Source organism: Salvelinus alpinus, chromosome 25, assembly GCF_045679555.1.
Source record: "Salvelinus alpinus chromosome 25, SLU_Salpinus.1, whole genome shotgun sequence".
In the NCBI taxonomy this organism is placed as follows: domain Eukaryota; kingdom Metazoa; phylum Chordata; class Actinopteri; order Salmoniformes; family Salmonidae; genus Salvelinus; species Salvelinus alpinus.
In genome coordinates, this window is record NC_092110.1 from 32,992,098 (window position 1) to 33,015,290 (window position 23,193).

At 42.1% G+C, this 23,193-nt stretch overlaps 1 protein-coding gene across 1 annotated transcript in view; it reads right to left on the minus strand.

The window, feature by feature from the left end:
* The window catches only part of LOC139553101 (doublecortin domain-containing protein 2C-like), a 79,456-nt gene that overhangs the window by 54,402 nt on the left and 1,861 nt on the right, over window positions 1-23,193 (minus strand). The window contains exons 5-12 of the mRNA XM_071365055.1: window positions 22,953-23,105; window positions 22,782-22,845; window positions 17,787-17,946; window positions 16,026-16,126; window positions 15,637-15,753; window positions 14,377-14,478; window positions 10,038-10,116; window positions 1,884-1,938 (exon numbers count right to left, since the gene is read on the minus strand). Of these exons, the coding sequence (XP_071221156.1) occupies window positions 1,922-1,938; window positions 10,038-10,116; window positions 14,377-14,478; window positions 15,637-15,753; window positions 16,026-16,126; window positions 17,787-17,946; window positions 22,782-22,845; window positions 22,953-23,105 (793 nt within the window). The 3' untranslated portion in view covers window positions 1,884-1,921. The remainder of the gene's footprint in view (window positions 1-1,883; window positions 1,939-10,037; window positions 10,117-14,376; window positions 14,479-15,636; window positions 15,754-16,025; window positions 16,127-17,786; window positions 17,947-22,781; window positions 22,846-22,952; window positions 23,106-23,193) is intronic.

Below are 23,193 nucleotides of genomic sequence, written 5' to 3' on the forward strand. Positions count from 1 at the left end.
GGGGGAGTGCTACTCAATATAAGGAAGGTGTTCATGTTTTGTGCACTCAGTGTAGGTTACTCTGCACTCAGGCAAACACCACTGTTTCTATCTCTCTCTCATGTTACATGGACAAATTAAACCAGTGCCCTGAGGGTCAATACCAGCAGCTCTTATTCTCCCCATCAAGGTGCCTCTGTATTTTACTAGCCTTGACTGAGAGGAATGAAATTTGCTTGATCCCCTCGACCACTTCAATATCATTAGTTTTTAGTTGATTCCACCGGATTTTAATCAGCAAAGTAATTCCTCTCCACAGGAGGCTAAGTCTCTCTCAAGAGCGGTTACACTGTCCACTAGACCTGCTGAGGCACCAGCCCAAAAATAATTAATCAGAAAAAACACAAAAAATAATTGATCAAAAGTGCTTCTGTGTAACCCGCCAAGGACCTTTGCTTCTTAATAATTAAACTCTGCAATTAGGCATTTTACCATGCGCTCAGTGTGAGGCGCCATGCAATATTCATAGACCATACATAATTATGCAATACAGTCCGTGGAATAAGAGGCCATATATATCCACGGTGGGGCTGTCAAGACGCAAACATTTTTATTTGGTTTATAACACTTTTTAATCTCATACGTGGGGGTCTCGTAAGGGGTACGCTGTCCTCGACCGCTCCTGTTACTACAGGACTCTCTGATTCTGGCTCTTAGAATTCTGTATAGGGCAAGAGAAAACAGAGAACTGATACATTCAGAACCACTGGATCCGCCCACATCAAAGCGCATCCAAAAACACAACCAAGCCATACGTTGTTACAATAGGTTTACCACAGTCTGTCAACAGGAGAAATAAAAAATGGCATTCAGTTAAAATGAAGGAACAGAGCTGGGGCTGATGTCGGAGATTCATTGTATGATACATTATACATAATGCTCATCGCAGCATGGTAGCTAAAGTCTTGAAGGCCCTTGATGGCGCCTGGAGACAATTAAAAAGAATATACTGTATATATATTGAATCTTTATTTAACTAGGCAAGTCAGTTAAGAACAAATTCTTATTTACAATGACGGCTTACCAAAAGGCAAAAAGCCTCCTGCGGGGACGGAGGCCAGTTCTTTTGCAATAAAGAGCTATAACAGTAGACACAATGGATGGACACACTGGACAAGGTTGGCTTTCATCTCGAGATGCGGTTCAAAGCGGACCGTGAACAGAGCAAACTGGCAATCAAAGTTAACGTGTAACTGGCCAGTGGTGCACTTCACAGGGACCCGTCATCACAATGGTAGCTGAGGTCACACTCAGACATCCCCTCTCTCCTCCTCACATCACAATGGTAGCTGAGGTCACACTCAGACATCCCCTCTCTCCTCCTCACATCACAATGGTAGCTGAGGTCACACTCAGACATCCCCTCTCTCCTCCTCACATCACAATGGTAGCTGAGGTCACACTCAGACATCCCCTCTCTCCTCCTCACATCACAATGGCAGATTCTCCACACACGGTCTTTGGAACTATTTATTTTTCCATGTTGAAAACATACTGCTAGTGGAGCTGCTTTGAAGGGCCTTTCATGCCATGTATATGATGAATGGGAAGAAGTATTCAATTCCATAGGGATATTATTTGCTCTGAGCATAAACCAGTACTCAACTTGGATGAATGAGTATAAAAAGGCATATTGTGAAATGGACTGTGTGTTGAAATACCCATGGAACATGCAATTACCAGTGTGTCACAAATAACATGAACTCTGTTGTGGAATGGCTTCACAACAATTTGATATATTCGCTGGATATTTTACATATGAATGGCACCAACAATATGTCTGTAAATATAATGCATACTGGAATTAATAACATATAAAATGCCAACATAAGCACACAACCTACCTCTGACTGAATAAATGGCATTTTGGTCTGGAAGCTGGTCACTTTTTGCTTTTTTCTGTAGAAAAATTATGAAGGGAAAAAGGACTCAGTTACAATCATTGAAGCATTAACAGAAAACATGTTTTTATACTGTAAAATGTTATACTGTAAAAAACAAAATGTTTTTGTCTCAAATAAACAGTACCATCATGACCTTCGATGAATATGACACCCTGAACAACACCGATTTACATAAATACGAGTAAAAGTCAAATAGGCGTAAAGGTCGTCATTCGAGACTACTCACGGGTCCAGACAAATGATTTACTACACATTCATTTGGTTGTGTGGAATAACTTATCTGTGACACACAACTGCATGTAGTGTGTGCATGCAAGGGAGACAATATACCATGACTGCACACATCTCATATCGCCAATCAATCACAATGCTTTACAACTTCTGTCAGAAGCTCTAATAATCACCATCCATAGACAGACCATTGTTCATGTTGCCAATAACTTTTGAAGGAGAATCTCCAGCAAAATGAACACTGTAGTGTCTACTGTTATACACGGAAACCCAGGACAGAATGCCCTAGTATAGAGGCCATATACCTAATCCAACCCGGAAGCAAATAAAAAAAAGCACTTTGAAGGTATATTTACATTTGCTGAATAAGGTTTCCTATTTGGGTCATTCTTGAATTGCGGTGGACTTGCATCCCTTGACTTTGCAACCATGAAAAACACTTTAAAATGACAAATAGTTAAAATCAAATTGTATTAGTCACATGCGCCGAATACAACAGGTGTAGTAGACCTTACAGTGAAATGCTTACTTACGAGCCCCTAAACAACAGTGCAGTTTAAAAAAAATACAGATAAGAATAAGAGATGAAAGTAACAAGTAATTAAATAGCAGCAGCAAAAAATAACAATATATACAGGGGGGGGTGCCGGTACAGAGTTACACATCGTACATGTTTTGGCTTATATTGATAAAACATAATGCAAGTCCTTTATACTGCAAAATTGTATGCTTATGCATTGTTTAAAGTACTTAGGGTAAGCAAATTGGCTTGTCCCTGTAGTGATGTGTAAAGTTGTAGAGACATGTTTTAGGCATTTAGAGATATCTATATATAATTTTTTATATTAGAAATTGAACAAAATAATGTAATAATAATTTTAAAAAATACAAAATATACTATGTTTTAAGTGAGAAGAAGTAGATATTTGTCTGAAGCCGAAAAAGAAAGGAAATTCACATGAACACCCCAATGCCTACTCCACCAATACTCTACCAAAGTTTTCCAACCACACAGCTTTGACCTACTACAGTAGCTATGCTGATCTATTACTTAAAACAATGGGTATGCAGGTTGCTTAGGAGTCAAACATTCGCAAACAGCCTAATTCATACTCTTAAAGGTTAGTGCACCTACAATAATGTGATTTCTACCGCATATATTCTTCACGCACCATACTAATCCCATTCCGCTACCCTTTTCAATATATTTTTTTATTATTATATGAAAACAAGCTTTACCTTTATACTTATGAGACCATCATGCTTTTTTATTATTGTAGTAATGTAGTGCCTGCCTTTATTTCCTTTAACCTTTTTGATTTAGCAATACATGTCAGTATATTTGATCTTTTTTTGGGTCAGTAGGTGCCCAACATAACACCAGGTGATGGTGGGTTGGACACAGTCACTCTTATATAGAGGTCTATAGAGCCTGTCTGCATTCCTGATTTCTGTAACCGTTAGCTTACCCGTGTAATATTGACATAAGCTCAGAAACACTTGGTCTGCAAACATGTTCCTGTTTTATCAACTGCAGTGCTGATCAATGGGCAGTTTATTAACTCTGTTAAATTAATATGTAGCTTACAGTTGTGTGTATTTGTATTTATTTTTGCAAAAAGATGGTGAGGCTACAATAATACTTATTTACATAAGTATTCAGACCCATTGCTCTGAGCTCAGGTGCATCCTGTTTCCATTGATCATCCTTGAGATGTTTCTACAACTTCATTGGAGTCCAACTGTGGTCAATTCAATTTATTTGGACATGATTTGGCACACACCTGTTTATATAAGGTCCCACAGTTGACAGTGAATGTCAGAGCAAAAACCAAGCCAAATCAAAAACCACCGAGACAGGATTGTGTTGAGGCACAAATCTTGTGAAGGGTACCAACACATTTCTGCATCATTGAAGGTCCCCAAGAACACAGTGGCCTCCATCATTCTTAAATGGAAGAAGTTTAGAACCACCAAGACTCTTCCTAGACCTGGTAGCCTGGCCAAACTGAGCAATCGGGGGAGAAGGGCCTTGGTCAGGGAGGTGACCAAGAACCCGATGGTCACTCTGACAGAGCACAAAAGTCCCTCTGTGGAGATGGGAGAACCAACTCTGCAGCACTCCAGCAATCAGGCCTTTATGGTAGAGTGGCCAAACGGAAACCACTCCTCAGTAAAAGGCACATGACAGTCTGCTTGGAGTTTGCCAAAAGGCACCTAAAGACTCTCAGACCATGACAAACAAGATTCTCTGGTCTGATGAAACCAAGATTGAACTCTTGGCCTGAATGCCAAATGTCACGTCTGGAGGAAACCTGGTACCATTCCTACGGTGAAGCATGGTGGTGGCAGCAACATGCTGTGAGGATGTTTTTCAGGGAAAGATGAACGGAGCAAAGTACAGAGAGATCCTTGATGAAAACCTGCTCTAGAGCGCTCAGGACCTCAGACTGGGGCGAAGGTTCACTTTCCAACAGGACATCGACCCTAAGCACACAGCCAAGACTCTGAATGTCCTTGAGTGGCCCAGCCAGAGCCCGCGACTTGAACCCGATCAAACATCTCTGGAGACGTAAAAATAGCTGTGCAACGACTCTCTCCATCCAACCTGACAAAGCTTGAGAGGATCTGCAGAGAAGAATGAGAGAACCCCCCCAAATACAGCTGTGCCAAGCTTGTAGTGTCATACCCAAGAAGACTCGAGGCTGTAATCGCTGCCAAAGCTGCTTCAACAAATTACTGAGTAAAGGGTCTGAATATTTATGTAAATGTGATCAGTTATTTTTACTGCCAAAATGTTTAAAAAAAAACGTTTTTGCTTTGTCATTATGGGGTATTAAGTGTAGATTGATGAGGGGGGAAATTATTTTATCAAATTTAGAATAAGGCTGTAACGTAACGTGGAATATGTCAAGGGGTCTGAATACTTTACGAATGCACTGACTGTCACATTAGGTGGCTTGGAGAGCAAGGCTGCTCGGTGTTCTAGCAAGGCTGCTCTGTGTTCTAGTCATCCACCTTGGTGGAAATTACATGGGATACACTAAGGGGACGGCACTGGTGCAGCAGATGCGAGGATGTTTCCCGGGACAATGGTCTTCTCTGATATCGCGCAGAGGAGTAGCTGGATGTTCCAGTGTGTTGAGAAGATAAGTGCATAGAGAGGCCCCGGCGCTCTCTGTCAATCAGTTGGTGTACGCATTTCAGGGAACACAATCCGCCACCCTGTCATGAAGCATTGTGTCCCTGGGATGGACCATAGGCGTGGAATGCATCAGATGGATGAGGGCAAAGACATATTCCTTGAGAGTTGGTCTCTCCTGTCTCCACTGTTCTCTCCTCCGTAGTAGCAAGTTGGAGAAGGGCACTGGGTAAACAAATGTGAGCATAAAATCTGAGAGAAATACGATTTTTGTGCATATGGAACATTTCAGGGATATTTTATTTCAGCTCATGAAACATGGGACCAACACTTTACACTTTACAAAGAAGGCTATATTTTCTATTTTTTTACTAGTATGTCTGTCCCTTGGTTTTGTCATTGGTGTTACCGACTTGAAAATGACTCATTACAAAGATATACAAGGACCTTAAGCATTCCCTCCAGTGGCAAACTGTTATAGGTATCAAGTATCAAGGTAAGACCCAGATGCAGACACGTCGAATAATCAATGGTTTAATAATCCAACAGGGGCAGGTCAAGGCAGTCAGGGGTCAGTAAACAAGAGGTGGGGCAATGGTACCAGGCTCAGGGTAGGTAGAGGTCAATAATCCAGAGGTGGGGCAAAGGTACAGGTCGGCTGGTAGGCTCGGGGTCAGGCAGAGTGGTCAGGCAGGCGGGCTCAGAGTCAGGACAGGCAAGGGTCAAAACCAGGAGTGCGAGAAAAAGAGAGACTGGGAAAAGCAGGAGCTGAGAACAAAAACGCTGGTTGACTTGACAAACAAGACGAACTGGCAACAGACAAACAGAGAACACAGGTATAAATACACAGGGGATAATGGGGAAGATGGGTGACACCTGGAGGGGGGTGGAGACAATCACAAAGACAGGTGAAACAGACCAGGGTGTGACAATAGTGGGAAGGAGTCTATATGTATGTCATACGTTTGAGGATTCCATTGACAATTTGGTGTCACTTGGTGTTAGTCCATTTAAATGAACAGAAATTACATTGTGAGCAAAATTATTCATCATATCAATTTAGTAAATCATTTTTAAAGGGTTAATGATTTCAGCATAATTTAAGAAAAACCTCAACCAAACATTTCTCAGGTGTTGCATCATTCGTGTTACACCTACTGGTGGCACAATGTTATCATAATGGTAAACATTATTTAAAGTCATTAAGATGTTATTAGTTGATGTAGAATGGGAAGATAAATAAATAAAATTAGAAAATTAGAAAAAATATGTATATTTTTCCCAAAATGCCATGCCCAAATGCCACCGCAATTCCAGAACAACCAATTTCTACCAACTGAAAAATTCCCATTGAGGACAAATATTTGCAGACAGACAGACGTATAGTTTTTGATACAAAGCAGTCAGGCAGTGTTGGATTTCCCTTACTGTTACAATAGATCCCATGTATTTCCTGTATTTAAAAAATTACCCTTCACTGCACTTCAGCTCTGAAGTGGTTGTGGCATAGAGCTACTGAACAGATCTGTTGATGTTGTGAATATTGGGCATACAGTAGCCTATAGCTGAGCCATTCCGCCCCATTGAGAAATAAGGACAATAAACAGCAATGTGCATACGTATAATAAGGACGAGTCTAGAGTTCACAATGCCAATGATGAGAAGTCACAATTCCAAGGACCCCTAATGGGAATATCTCCATTCCAAACAGAGAGACAAACTTAACAGGACATAATTTCCATCAATTTGCTGAAATTCCCATCTCTCTCATCATGCCAGACCTCCAGTCCAGTCAATATAAAACAAACGTGAATATAAAGAAAATATTTGAGATAAATGGGGATGAGATTGCTTCTGTAAATTGCCTTGTGTGCTGACAGCGCGGCTACATGTGAGTGAGATGGGCGCCTGCTGTTAGCAACACAGGATGTAGTGAAGTTCTTGGTACCCGTGACAACCTGTACTACCTCAGATCAGGGACAGAAAATAACCATATCGAAGGACCCGGACTTTCTCTCTCTCTCCCTTTAGCCACATAAGGAAATCTCACGGGACGATGGCAAATGCTGCAACACATCTGGACCACTGAATGGTCTTGCTCCTACAGCCTATGGTTTGTGGCCAATTAGAGAAAGTTATTTGAACTGGGAATGAGGCACATCCCCCGACATAGGAGAGTTTCATGTTCTGTCATGGTACCGTTAGGTCTCGTTCTGTCATGGTCTCGTTCTGCCATGGTACCGTTAGGTCTCGTTCTGCCATGGTACCGTTAGGTCTCGTTCTGTCATGGTCTCGTTCTGCCATGGTACCGTTAGGTCTCGTTCTGCCGTGGTACCGTTAGGTCTCGTTCTGCCGTGGTACCGTTAGGTCTCTTTCTATCGTGGTACCGTCAGGTCTCTTTCTATCGTGGAACCGTTAGGTCTCTTTCTATCATGGAACCGTTAGGTCTCTTTCTATCATGGAACCTTTAGGTCTCTTTCTATCATGGAACCGTTAGGTCTCTTTCTATCGTGGAACCGTTAGGTCTCTTTCTATCATGGAACCGTTAGGTCTCTTTCTATCATGGAACCGTTAGGTCTCTTTCTATCATGGAACCGTTAGGTCTCTTTCTATCATGGAACCGTTAGGTCTCGTTCTGTCATGGTATATCTTTCTAATCATAAATTGTGTTTATACACATGATTTGAAGTCATATTCAAGAATAAAGTTATTTACATTTTTGCTCGATAGATGGATAGATAGATACTCTACTAATTTTAAAATACTGTATCCAAAATGCAATAATTGAGAAGATACAGTCATACTAAACTAAGACCAGTCTTATATTCCCACCTATCAAAATATCTGTCAGGGTAGACATGATTACCTAGGACATGGGTAAAAGTAAAACGTATGTGAATAATCTACGTTTAAAGTGGCAATATGTAACTTTTTGGGCGAACCGACCAAATTCACATACAATTGTGAGTTATAGATCTATCCTTCTACTTGAAAGCAAATCTAAGAAGCTTTCAAGTAGAAGCCGCCCCTTAAAATGAGTGGATTCGCTATTTCAGCCACACACGTTGCTGACAGGTGTAAAAAAAAATGCACACAGACATGCAATCTCCATAGGTAAACATTGGCAGTAGAATGGCCTTACTGATAAGCTCAGTGACTTTCAATGTGACACCGTCATAGGATGCCACCTTTGCAACGAGTCAGTTCATCAAATTTCTGCCCTGCAAGAGCCGCCCTGGTTATCTGTAAGTGCTGTTATTGTGAAGTGGAAACATCTAGGAGCAACAGCGGCTCAGCCACGAAGTGGTAGGCCACACAAGCTCACGGAACGGGACCGCCAAGTGCTAAAATCTTCTTTTTGGTTGCAACACTCACTATTGAGTTCCAAACTGCCTCTGGAAGCAACTTCAGCAAACTAACTGTTCTTCGGGAGCTTCATGAAATGGGTTTCCATGACCGAGCAGCCGCACACAAGTCTAAGATTAACATGCGCAATGCCAAGTGTGGTGTAAATCTTGCCGCCATTGGACTCTGGAGCAGTGGAAATGCGTTCTCTTGTGTGATGAATCACGCTTCACCATTTGGCAGTCCGACGGACGAATCTGGGTTTGGCGGATGCCAGGAGAACGCTACCTGCCCAAATGCATAGTGCCAACTATAAATATTGGTGGAGGATAAATAATGGTCTAGTGTTTTTTTCTCTTGGTTCGGGATATGCGTCTGAGTTCCAGTGAAGGGAAATCTTAACGCTACAGCATACAATGACATTCTAAACGATTCTGCGCTTCCAACTTTGTGGCAACAGTTTGGAGAAGGCCCTTTCCTGTTTCAGCATGACAATGCCCCCGTGCACAAAGCGAGTTCCATACAGAAATGGTTTGCCGAGATCAGTGTGGAAGAACTTGACTGGCCTGCACAGAGCCCTGACATCAATCCCATCGAACACCTTTGGGATAAATTGGAATGCTGACTGCGAGCCAGGCCTAATCGCACAACATCAGTGCCCGACCTCACTAATGCTCTTGTGGCTGAATGGAAGCAAGTCCCTGCAGCAACATTCCAACATCTAGTGGAAAGCCTTCCCAGAAGAGTGGAGGCTGTTATAACAGCAAATTGGGGACCAACTCCATATTAACGCCCATGATTTTGGAAGGAGATGTTTCGATCAGCAGGTGTCCACATACTTTTGCTCATGTAGGGTATGTTCTATGTGTGCTATTTCTATGCTTCCCGTTCTTAAGTTTTGTTTTAGCGTCTTTTACTTTTGTTTTTGTACACCAGCTTCAAACAGCTGAAACAACAACATTTTTGGCAATGGAAAATATATTTCACAGCGGTTTAGATGATACAATGATTCTCTGCACAATACTAGCTTATTTTGGCACATAAACTGAAATTAGGCAAACTACTAGAGTTTTAGCAAACAGGAATTTGCAGAGCGATTTCTGTAGAGTGCAACTTTAATACTAAAATAAGTAATGTGATATGGGGGAGCGCAACTTCAACCTCTCGACCACAAGGTAAACATAAAGTACGGTAGCTCTCCCAGATGTGCAGAGCTGCAGTTGAGGATTAGGTGACATGCCAATGGGGAAACCGGGTAACTCCGAGACTATTAGTTGTCTCTTTATGGTTTCTTATGGTCACATTATGTTCAATTGTGTTGTGGAGGAAACGTGGGGTGATTAGCTTGTGGTGCTACTATGCTTTGATTAACCTACCCTTGAAGAACTTGGACATCCGTGACCGTATTCCGCACAGATTTGAGGACGACACCGCCTCCACCTCCTCTTTAGCCTCCTGGAACACAGGCACATAAATCAGTTCCTCATATCATATCCAGTCAGATTCAATGCATATGGGCTGCATTCACTAAATCTGTCAAGTTACTACTCCAAATGATCTATTTGACTCCTAATACTGTGGCATATCTCTAGCACGCTCTGTTTATTAATCTAACATTCCGAGACTGTAGGGTGGAGAAGTTTAAAACAGACATATCGAGTGGGAATCCCAGAGTGTCTTCTTTGTGCTCCTACAGTATCTCAGAACAGGAAACAAGGATAAACAGCCAGTGTTTTTCCTCCCTGGTTCAATGGCCCTTTGAAGAATAGCAGAACATCTCAGTTTGATTAATGGCTGTACACTGTCTAATGAACAGTAATTGAATGGTAGAATGCAGCGGGCCCTAAGAGCCCCAAAGGAATACCCTGGTTGCTGCAGAAGCCAGTGACATTGTCTGGGGTTGATTATAGTTGACCTTGCATGAGAGGAGAAGCTTTACAAATAGCGAACCTAAGAAGCTAGGGGAATAGTAGGCAGGAAAACAGGACAAGACAAATGAAAAGGAATTGCATTGGTAAAGAATAGTGGAGGTCGATGGCAAGATCGATAACTATTTGATTTCTTATCACAAAATTCTTAAGAGGAAGACGACTGATAAAACATGCCTAGTCCTATTGGCATTTCTAACAATATTAATTAAGAAAGAATGCTTAGCTGACCGGCTGATAAATCAGCCAATATCGTTAAATCAAAACAAACGATTGTTAAAAACAGACAATTACACAAGCTCATTCAACTCTACCTTTGTTCAACATGCATGAACATTCAGCGAACCATAACCATTTCTACATTGTTTCTAGGCTAAAGGAAAACTGTATATAAATAAGGAGAACACATTCGACAGTATCTTCAACTGAAGTTGTTCCAAAAGACCCATCAGGAAACAACTCATGTCAATTTAACGCAATGATCATGTTTGAGATCGACTTCATTGCAGTCGGCGTCTGCACAATGACTGATCTACAAATCACCTTGGATTCTAAATAACTGCTCGTTATTATTTGTAGATCAGTCAGTCGGCTCAGTCTGTGATCGGCTCAAGCTCTCAAACATGAACAAACTACTTTAGTAGTTAGGCCGTCATTGTAAATAAGAATTTGTTCTTAACTGATTTGCCTAGTTAAATAAAGGTTAAATAAAAAAAATAAAAAGAAGATGGTTACCCTGTTCTGGCCTTCGCATCAGCCTATTGCAGAAGTCTGTTGTCATGCCCAAGAGACATTGTGTGTCACCATTTGGCAGACAGACAAACATGCTGATTCTAATAACTCTTTATGTTGTCTAGCAGAGGTCCTTCAAATATTACCTCTACCGTGCCACTGTAACTATTCACTATTTAAATCCAATGCAATGAATCATTTAAACTGAGGGGGAAGAGGTTTTGGCTGAGAATGCAATCATGTAATTGAATTTGGTCATCAATATATATGGCATGAGAGGTATTTCACAAGCGTGGCCAGACTGGGATGTAATCTATTTCAAACTCAGCTCAACTATGAGTCATAGCCATAGTGTTTTATTATCATTCATACTAGATGATGAAGAAGCAGGACAGACTGAAACACTCTGCTTATCTTCATAAGGAGACTGGAAGAGAGAAAGGGAGAGAAGTAAGTAATATTAATATGTTGTTTGGCCAGAATATCAGCTCTGAGTTTGACCTGCTATCAAAGCTTCCATAAATAATATTGATATTATAATCTCCAATAAAAATCTCAGCCCATAAAATGTAGCTACAAAACACATTAAATATATTCACCAGGGGTGACATTAATATGCTTCGGGTTTTCTCTAATTACGACAATAAACTTCATGAAGTCAAACCTTGCTTTTAAAGCAGCAATTCCCTGTGCTAACACTAATAAAATAAAGTATATTTTTTACTGCTATAGTTAATTTCATCCAACCCTATTTCAAACCACTCACTGTAGATGTATCTATTGAATTTTGGACAGAAGTGTAAATACCCCAATTACAATTAGACTGACTTCTTGTCAGCTGCAGCAAGTCAAGTCAAACATTGTTTGGTGGAGTGGTGGTGAAATAACTCTACAAATTAGCTGAGTCCAGATATCATTATTCCCCATTATCTAATGGTCATTCCCGGAATCTATAACCATTCTGATTCAGCAATATTCATTCATGAGTAAATGCGATAAGTAATGAACAAAGCTAGTGATCTTTAACAGGGTCCTTAACAGGGTAATAACTCCCCCGAAGTCAATAATGATTTTGATAAGAATATCTTTATTACAAAAGTGCATACCACTGCAAGAATCATCATCACACCAAAACATCTCTCTAAAGTGTGATTACCATAGGCTGAAATTATCGTTTTCATTAAACAAAATGTTCACTGTTATTGATTTCCTAAATAAGACTCAATATCTTCTCATTTCCAAAGCTGAATGCAATTGCATGGAATAGTAATATCGCCCAAGTATTGTGTACGTTCATCACTGTTATGAGGCTCCCCATTTTAATTCCTTTAAAGATTATAAGATCAGAATACGTGTATTAAAATGAGTACAATTTCTAGAAACAATACGATACCAGGCCAAGTATCACGATACCGAGTAGTATCGCAATACCATGGGCAATTTTTTTTTGTGGCCTAGCATCCTGTACGCCCTGTTCCCCGGACGCTTGCTCACGTTTTCTAAACACTCTACAAAAACCTGTCACTGAAATTCACACTTCTACTCAATACAACACATTGAATTCAACTTCACACTGTTCAGTGTATAACAGAATACTGCATAGAATGGCTGATTTTCTCATATTTGAAAAGGCCTACCTGTGATTTCAAATCAAATCAAGCTTTATTTATACAGCACATTTCAGACATGGAATGCAACACAATGTACTTCATAGGGAAAAAACAAATAAAAACAATGAAAATAAAAACTGAAATATTTAGTACACAACAAACATCAGAGGATAAAAAACTAAAGAATAACAATAAAAACTGAACGACTAAAAAACTCCCTAAGGAAAATTTGGCTGGAGGATTGGAAGGATGAATATACATGCATAATGATCTGCATATCATTGTCAGTAAGGGGAAAACACTGCATGAAACCTTTACTCTTCAGTTAACATTGACACACTGTTTCCCTCACTCTCATAAAAACACAACACCCTCGCTCTCCCACAAAAACACACACTGCTCCCTACTTTTAAAATGTTGGGCACCAAACAGAATTGAAGGAGCAGCAGAAAGAAATAGATTTTTGATATAGTTTAGGCTTCCATTAGGCCTATATGAATCCTACCTTTTGAAGCACATCTCATGAGTAGCACACCCTTTTCCTTTCTTCCTGTATAAATCAAATGTGCCTAAACCTACTGTCAAGTTACCAGGTTGTTAGCTAGCTAGGTATCATGACTGAACAACGTTGCTCGTTATCAACCAATAATTAGTGACCCAGGATTAGTTTTAAACAGCCTGCGACATGGTTTGTGAAATTATATAAAATGCGTGCGACTCCCGATAGAAAGAAAAGAAGGCCTCTCAGGTAATATGGGTCATGTTTTAACCTCTCTGAGGGGATGCTTACAGAAGCAGGTGAGTGAGGGCTGGTAGGGGATGCTGAGGGAAGCAGGTGAGTGAGGGCTGGTTGATTACAGTTGCCACGTGATGTGCGCATGAAAGTGAAGTGGATATTATTAGACCTGCTCATACAACAGACTAGTGGCTGTTGCTTCAATTCTATTGAATCTATAAACAAGACTTTATAAAACATGTTCTAACAGGCGCCAGCAGGTTCTTTCAATCGGTAGGGATGAAAAAGTTGGTTGTATCATATGAAACGGTACTACGGCATTTAAAAATGTTGGTATCATAATGTTTTGGTACCGTGATATTACCGTGGTACCGGTATACCGTGCGACACTAAACCACACATCCATGCAGAAACATCTGTATACACAGCGCTCTAACTGTTGTTTATGACCTACATAATAACTAGAATATGCGAGGGACAAGGATCTAACACAAGTTATATAATAAGATGGGCCAACGCTGCATTTCCCCAGTCTAGTAGGCATCACTCTGTTCATTCTGCTAGCAGGAGATAAGCTCAGTGTGTGTGTGTGTGTGTGTGTGTGTGTGTGTGTGTGTGTGTGTGTGTGTGTGTGTGTGTGTGTGTGTGTGTGTGTGTGTGTGTGTGTGTGTGTGTGTGTGTGTGTGTGTGTGTGTGTGTGTGTGTGTACCTGTGGCTCAGGTTCCAGAGGTGACTTTAGTCCTCCGTCTCTGGAGCTGGTCAGACCAGTGCCTCTACCTGACTCCCCACGACCAGACGAGGGTGCCGAGGCCTGGAACACACACACACACACACACACACACACACACACACACACACACACACACACACACACACACACACACACACACACACACACACACACACACACACACACACACACACACACACACACACACACACACACAGAAAACTCTTGTTAAACCCGTATCAACACTACCATTCAAAAGTTTGGGGTCACTTGGAAATGTCCTTGTTTCTGAGAGAAAAGCACATTTTTGGTCCATTAAAACAACATCAAATTGATCAGAAATACAGTGCTAATGTTGTAAATGACTATTGTAGCTGGAAACAGCAGATTTTTTATGGAATATCTACATAGGCATACAGAGGCCCAAAATCAGCAACCATCACTCACTACCGTGTTCCAATGGCACGTTGTGCTAGCTAATCCAAGTTTATCATTTTAAAAGGCTAATTGATCATTAGAAAACCCTTTTTCAATTATGTTAGCACAGCTGAAAACTGTTGTTCTGATCAAATAAGCAGACTAGCTAAGTATAGCTAGACTAGCTGAGTATCTGGAGCATCAGCATTTGTGGGTTCGATTACAGGCTCAAAATGGCCAGAAACAGAGACTCTTTCTTCTGAAACTCGTCAGTCTATTCTTGTTCTGAGAAATGAAGGCTATTCCATGAGAGAAATTGCCAAGAAACTGAAGATCTCGTACAACGCTGTGTACTACTCCCTTTACAGAAGAGCGCAAACTGTCTCTAACCATAATAGAAAGAGGAGTGGGAGGCCCCGGTGCACAACTGAGCAAGAGGACAAGTACATTAGAGTGTCTAGTTTGAGAAACAGACAGCTCACAAGTTCTGAACTGGCAGCTTCATTAAATAGTACCTGCAAAACACCAGTCTCAACGTCAGTCTCAACACCAGTCTCAACGTCAACAGTGAAGAGGCGACTCCGGGATGCTGGCTTTCTAGGCAGAGTTCCTCTGTCCAGTGTCTGTGTTCTTTTGCCCATTTGAATCTTTTCTTTTTATTGGCCAGTCTGAGATATGGCTTTTTCTTTGCAACTCTGCCTAGAAGGCCAGCATCCCGGAGTCGCCTCTTCAATTCCATTCCATTCTTTAATTTATGAATTAATTTATTCCCTTCATTCCAAAATGCCACGCACTGTCCACGTGGCAGTCCAGTCCACTGACCTTCCTGGATGCATCAGAGCCTTGGAGGAAGGCTTTGTAGGGACTCTGGGTTTCACCGGTCGGCCTGGAATTCCTCCGGACATACTGCTCTTCCTCCTGGACTACCTTGGCCTCAACCTGGGCAGGGAAAGGAAGGGGAACCCTCTCTTAGCTAATTACCGCTCAACACACAGTTGCCCGATACATCTGTATTACTGGTTTTGTCGTCTGTTGATGATCAGTTACAACTAGCCTTGTCTCAGATCTGTCTGTTTGACCATATGAGTTTTGACCAAGACAGCAACAACAGATCTGACCCCAGGCTACAGCACAACCACTTTGGGTAGTCATTGCATAAGTTTCATGCCCATATACTACAGGTATTGCAGATCATGAAGGTGGGTTTTTACCTGGTCAATTGGCAGGTCCACCGTCACTCTGCCATCTTCCTGGACCTCAGCTGCTCCCACAGTTTCACTTCTTTTGTCTTTCGCACGGAACACACTGCCTTCTAAGAAAAGTGATTGATCACAATTACCTCTTCTCTTTTTCCTTCTCTTTCCCATTTCTCCTTCACATCAGAAGTGATCATGTCAAACAATTAATTTATTTAGAGTGCAAGCCAAGTGTAAGCCAAGACTTCTCCGCTACAAGTTTGTCCTCCCTGCGTGAGGATATGTTCCTACAGTAGTTTCTGACAGTGACTAGATGCATTTGAGTAATGCACACCACACTGTCCTTTGGTAGTAAATAAATAGAATTGGGTCTGTGTTTAAAATAACATATGGACCAAGAGCCATTTGAACTTTGTTCAGTAACTGTGTGTTCGTCGTAGACAATCACTCTGTTAATTTGTGAGCAAATAATGAAACAAAAGGTCGGACTTTGCCACCAGCTACAGTAGGACGTCACCAAATTGAAGCATGTTGCACGATGTGACGGTGTTCGATTTCACAGAGTGCAGCGCGGATCAATCCTTCCATATCAAGTTCAGAAGAAAAGCCAGTGATGAAAATCTGCTGCCGAAAGCTTTGCCTCCTCTCCTGCGATTGACAGCGAATGCTTGCCAACAGTGCTCAGAGCCACTGCTTGATAGGCCCTGATTGTCCCTGTGCGGTAAGAGTGATGTATGTGTGTGTTTGCATGCATGCATGCATGCTTTTGTGTGTGAGGCCAGATTGATGTAGTTAAGAGAAAGCCTATGGATTTTTTTCAACCATTAGTAATGAGTTAATGAGGAGGAGGGTTCTTGCCCCCAGGGGATGATCAAGTGTCCAAAAAGTGGCCAGAGACTTGTGAGAGGAGCTCTCTCATAACCAGGTCTGCAGGGGATGTAGACAGCCAGTCAGGCGCTAATGCGCTGTCCCAACGTGATTGGAGGAAAGGAAATTCAACTCCATCACATAGGATACTGCTGGCTCAGCTGTAATGTGTGATGTGAAATGATGGCAGGATGCTAAAACGGTGGCAATTACTCATTGTATGATGTCATGGTATATCTCTGGTCCGGACACTGTAAAGAGACACCGGCATAATAACTATTGAACAGTTGAGCGTCTAAGGCCACTGGTGCAATTACTATGTATCGTATAGCTTACGTATCACAATCAAACTGTGTAATTGCCGCAATGCTAAATACCATCAATCTAACAGAGGATTTTGTCAGCTTTATGATCTCTCCGCTATATTATTGTGATGAATAACTTATGATTGTTTTGATTCCCCCATCAAGAGAAAATACGAAGCATTTTGTTTTCCTAGCCTAGTTAACAAGGCTTTTCTGGATACATTTTCAACAAAATGGCCTGATTGAATGAATCTATGATTTAGAGCACTGGATGGTGTTTGAAGTTTTGTACGGTTTAATATTCACAGCGTAAAGAGTTACATTCTTCCTAAGGCTGAAAACCTGTTCTGTTCCCCTGATGTACGAAGTCGATTTTGGAGAGCAGGTTGGGAATTCAAAGAAAGCTCTTCACACTTCCACATGCCTCTGCTTTCTCTGTATACACACATGCACACACCGAGTGCTAAGAAAATCTTCCCTTCAACAAAAACAACAGGTTCAATTGATATCACAGAGAGCGAGGAACAGAGAAGGGGAGCGTAGCGAAACAGTGGTACACACATGAAACATTGGAAGACATTTCTATAGGAAATGCTCTACTTACCGCCCGTTGTGTAAAGAAGTGGGAGTCTGGACACCTGCCTCTGTTGTTTGGCTGTCTCCCTCTCTTTCTCTGGCTTGGCGTAGAAGTAAGACTCTGTGGCGTTCTTGGGATGGCCCCTGGCTGTGTGCTCAAGGTCATCTCCAGAGCCTGTGTGAGCAAACTACACAAAGCAAAGACCATGGATCGAATCTGAACCGAAGCCCACAGAAGTTTATTTTCTCACTGAGATGTATCTATTTCTTGTTATTTTCAAAGACTAAAACATGTTGTGTTACACGTCTAATGTGCTTTAGTACAAAACGTGTACCCCTTTCCTTTCTTCCCCTCTTTGTTTTTTACATTTTCCATTGACCTCAATGTTTCATGAGCTGATATGCTTTGTGTCTCCCCAGTGACTCCCACTGTATTGAATTCATTTGGTTCCAATACATCCCATGCAGAACCTATCAATCACTGGGGAGCACAGCAAACTAATAATTTATTGATGAAACAGGGCAGCCATGAATTTCTAACGGCATTCATCTTATTTATCAAGCCAGATCAAACAATGAAAATCCCAACAAGCATAAAGGGAAAGGGAGTTGCAGGGAATAATTTATTCTTAGAGAAGACGGCAGACGGTTATTGATTAAAAAAAGGGCTGGGGAGCTAGGCGGGAGAGGAGAGGGAGGGAAGTACGGGGGGAGGGAGAGAGACAGAGGAGAGAGAGGGGGGGTGTGAGTGGGAAGCTGAGTTCAGAGTGATGCTTGAGACAGTAGGCTGCTCAGACTCTTTGTAGGTAGCAAGGTGAGCTCTGTCTCCCTCTGAGAGGAAAAGGAAGAGCAGACATCATTTTTTCAGATTTGTTTTTGTTCAGCCTCGATCCCAAGGCTGGTTGGAGGGCCAGTGTACTGAGCTCAAGCTTCCACACAAGAACACACTCCGGGCAATGGTGTTTGCCATCCCGTTAACATGTGGTTTGGGGAATAGCGCGGCTGTGTTGTTTCTACTTGTTTGCTTTCTTTAATGCAAAGGCCAAGTTTGTGTTGATGTTGTTTTGAATTTATACAGCTGTTGGTGGGCTAGAGACAAAAATAAAACAACATGAAAAGACTGCAGTTTGCCTGGGATATTCAGTTAAGGAAGGTTCAAAGAGTGATGTACTGTAGCTTGTAATGAAAAGACCACAACCAAATCTTACAACCCATCTGAAATATAAAAAAAGGTAAACACTTTTATCTTTAAAGCCTTGTGGAGAAAAATGCCAAATCTTTAAATCAGCAGAAAAGCCCTTCTCAAGGAGAGAGAGGATGGGCACTCCAGTGCAGTTAAGAGCTCTGGGAGTACAGTACAGTACAACTGCAAAATTCAGCAATGTAAAAAGCTGCTGAAGTCATTGCTGCTGCTTCTTTTTCCGCTGGCATTACACATCTGCTATGTCCTGTGGGGCGACAGTGTCTATCGGGCCCCGCCGAGACCTGAGTCGTGTGGAATCAATGTTGAGTAGGACCCAAGAGGGCGGCTAGCGTGTAATCTCTGGCCCTCTCAAGAAGCAGAGTGGAGGAGTCAACGGGAGGACAGTACGATATGATAGCGGGTGCCGGCATGAGAGAGAGCCAACAGCAGCCAACCTCCAACCACTGTATAGGATCAGAGCCAGAGCCACTCCCAGTGCCTGGTCCTTAGTGGGAAGACAGATTAACAGCAGGCGACTAGGGTGTAACGCTTCCCGCTGGGCATCACCACTTCCTCTGAATCAGGTCACATTGGATGGGAACGATACAGTTGGAAAGGGGTGATGATGTCACCTGATGATGTCAGGGGAGCACTCTAGCTCCTCTCTCCCTGAGTAGTCCGCTGAGTTCTTCTCATATGGCCAGGTGACTGAGTCTACTGGCGCCGGTGTGACGTCACTTATGTTACTGTGCTCAATGGACCTCAAATGCAGGAAATACATTTTTCCAACCAATCCTGTTTTCTGGTCATCATCACACATAGACAACTAGCTCAGCCTCTAGGCTGCCAACGGGGACACACTGTACTGTCAATACCACATGCTGCAAGCAGAGCCTTCAGTGCAGACTTCAGTGACTACTCAGTGCTCCAGCTGCCCCTGTACAGTACTAAATGATCGAGACGCTCTGCTGGTGCAGACAGACACCATGCTCCATGCTCACAAAGCAAGGTTGCAGAACCCCGAGAAAGGTTACATTTTACACCAGCCCACAACGGGATGTTACAGAGATTTTACAGGCATTTCAAATCAGGTCGCTTGTCGCTTTGTGAGGTCAAACCAAAATGAATGAGGAACACAACCCTATAAACGTATGTGTATCAGTAAGCTAAACAGCTGACAGATCTAACTACAGTGGACAATTTCTCTGCCAATAATCTTGTTTCTGAAACGTCCTCATTAACTGGTCAAATCATATTTACGAATTCATGAGGGGTAAGGTGATGAGGGAGCATAAAAGTATGGTAGCGTTTCCAGTCAATGAGTAATAATGGATGAGCTGGCTGATGGTCGTCACTAGTTACCACAGCCACAAAGTCATAATTATGGCTAAACCCTGCCTATTTCTAAAATGTATCTTCTTAAAATTAACCGTAACCACACTGACAACCGAAAAGCATTCATGAAATTTTACAATAGACAATTTTGACTTTGTGGCTGTGGTAACTGGTGACAACACTGGCTGAGGGATAGAGAGGACATAACGCTGTCTCTGCCTCCCCCTTCTGGTGTATAATAAAAGGACATGCTCCCTCTGTGTAGGTCAATGAAATATGGCAGATAATAACAACAGAATTACACTGGTTGGTGGAATGAACAGTGCAAACTGCTCTTTGTGGATTCCATCCTGCATTGAAAAACTGACACAAGGCCTCCCGAGTGGCGCAGCAGTCTAAAGGCACTGCATCAGGGTGCTTGAGGCGTCACTACAGCAGGGTGCTTGAGGCGTCACTACAGATCCGGGTTCGATTCCAGGCTGTCGCAGCCGGTCACGACTGGGAGACCCATGAGGCAGCGCACAATTACGGGAGGGTTTGGCCGGCTGGGATATTCTTGTCCCATCGCGCTCTAGCAACTCCTGTGGCGGGCCGGGCGCATGCACGCTGACACGGTCGCCAGGTGTTTCCTCCAACACATTGGTGCGGCTGGCTTCCAGGTTAAGCGAGCAGTGTGTCAAGAAGCAGTGCGGCTTGGTTGGGTTGTGTTCCGGAGGACACATGGATCTCGACCTTCGCCTCTCCCGAGTACGGGAGTTGCAGCGATGGTACAAGACTGTAACTACCAATTGGGGAGAAAAAGGGGTAAAAAAAATACATAAATTGACACAATTATGCAGGACCACTTATGTTGTTTCCAAAACAAAAATGGCAAAAGGAGCTCTGGTAACTCAATTCACATTTCTGCCATTTCAATCACATTGATAAAGCATTATTATAGTTTGAAAACAAGACATCAATTCAAGTGTTAAAGCTGCAATATGGGAGACCTGACCTGACTTTTTGGGAGACCTGACAAAATACATAGAAATGTGACTTCTAGATCTGTCATTCTCATTGAAAGCAAGTCCAAGAAGCGGTACATCTGTTCTATGTGAGCTATTTCTATGCATTCCATTTTTAAGTTTAGTTTTTGAGTCTTTCACTGTCGGTTTTGTACACCAGCTTCAAACAGCTGAAAATACAATATTTTTGGTTATAGAAAATATATTTCACAGCGGTTTAGATGGTACAATGATTCTCTACACTATGCTTGCTTGTTTTGTCATATAAACGGAAATTAGGCAAACTATAAAAAAAATTGCAACCAGGAAATGGCAGAGCAATTTCTGCATAGTGTATCTTAAATTTTTTTTTGCTTTTCTATATCAGAAAAAATGTACACATGCCATGCTGTTACTGTCACCTTTCTTAGTTAGAAAAATCAGTTGTCAGATATCTGCCCATATAGCCTGATCTCTAACTGTCCGCTGAGTGTGCATGTTCTCTTCTTCTTCACTTGTTTGTATGTACGTGGCGCTCATCTTGGGCCCTGTGCATTTCTCATATCACTGCAATGCGTTTCAACGCCTACTAATCAGCATACAAATTGTCCCGGGTGGCGCAGTGGTCTAGGGCACTGCATCGCAGTGCTAGCTGCGCCACCAGAGTCTCTGGGTTCGCGCCCAGGCTGGGCTGGGTTCGCGCCCAGGCTCTGTCGCAGCCGGCTGCAACCGGGAGATCCGTGGGGCGACGCACAATTGGCATAGCGTCGTCCGGGTTAGGGAGGGTTTGGCCGGTAGGGATATCCTTGTCTCAGTATGTAAAAAAAAAAAATGTAATAAAATGTATATGCACTCTACTGTAAGTCGCTCTGGATAAGAGCGTCTGCTCTTGGCCGGTAGGAATATCCTTGTCTCAGTATGTAAAACAATTTAATAAAATGTATGCACTCTACTGTAAGTCACTCTGGATAAGAGCGTCTGCTAAATGACTAAAATGTAAATGTAATGTAAAATGTCCCGGTTCAGGAGGAATTACATTTTTTCCGATTTTTTTGTCAGCATGGTCCATTGGTTAATATGTTCAGTCTATGAGACTCGCTGTTACTTGATCAAACGGCCAGGCTCGTTCTGTTACCTATCAAAGTGGAAGGCAATGGTAACTCAATGCCTCCCCCACACGGCAAGGCTCATGAACAACACACGCTGGAAATGTTAATTGAAATGCTGTACGCAACAGAAAACGTTTACATCGTTCACTGTTCTAAGCGTGAAGACAATTTCCAGTCACACTGTACAGTATGTCCTTGAAATAAAATTATTGTAGGATAAACTGTGATCACAGCTGTTTCCTACTTCAGGGTGATAAAACATGATATTTTTCAAATGGAACTCTTTAGTGGAGGTCTTTCTTTCTCGCTTCTCCTGGACTGAAACTAATGATTTCATGGGGGGAGGTTAATACAAGCATGTACTGTATGTGGTGTATACTAGTATACTTTTGCTGCACAGTAGGCCTACTTACTTTTGCATGTTTGCCTTTCCTTGTGGGAACAGGGACTGGGAGACTGTCATTGAAGGAAAATCTACTAATTAGTAAGAAGAACACCATAATCTGAATGAAACCAACAGAACATAAACTTCCATGAACTTGAATTCTTTCTTTTTCTGGAGAGGAATACATCGTTTTTCTTACGCATGATGACTGTTGTCCTGGATGATTCCTCTGCTGGGGACCCACTGGAAGTATGGCGAGAAGCGGAACTTCTCAGCTCCCACAGCAACATAGTACTGGTTGTTCTCTAGCTCCACTGGCCCAAGTAAAGTAGTCCCATCTAATGTGCACAGTCTAGTTATCAAAGAAAAATTATCATTAACATGTATTTGTATTTATTATGGATCGCCAAGACAGCAGCTACTCTTTCTGGGGTCCAGCA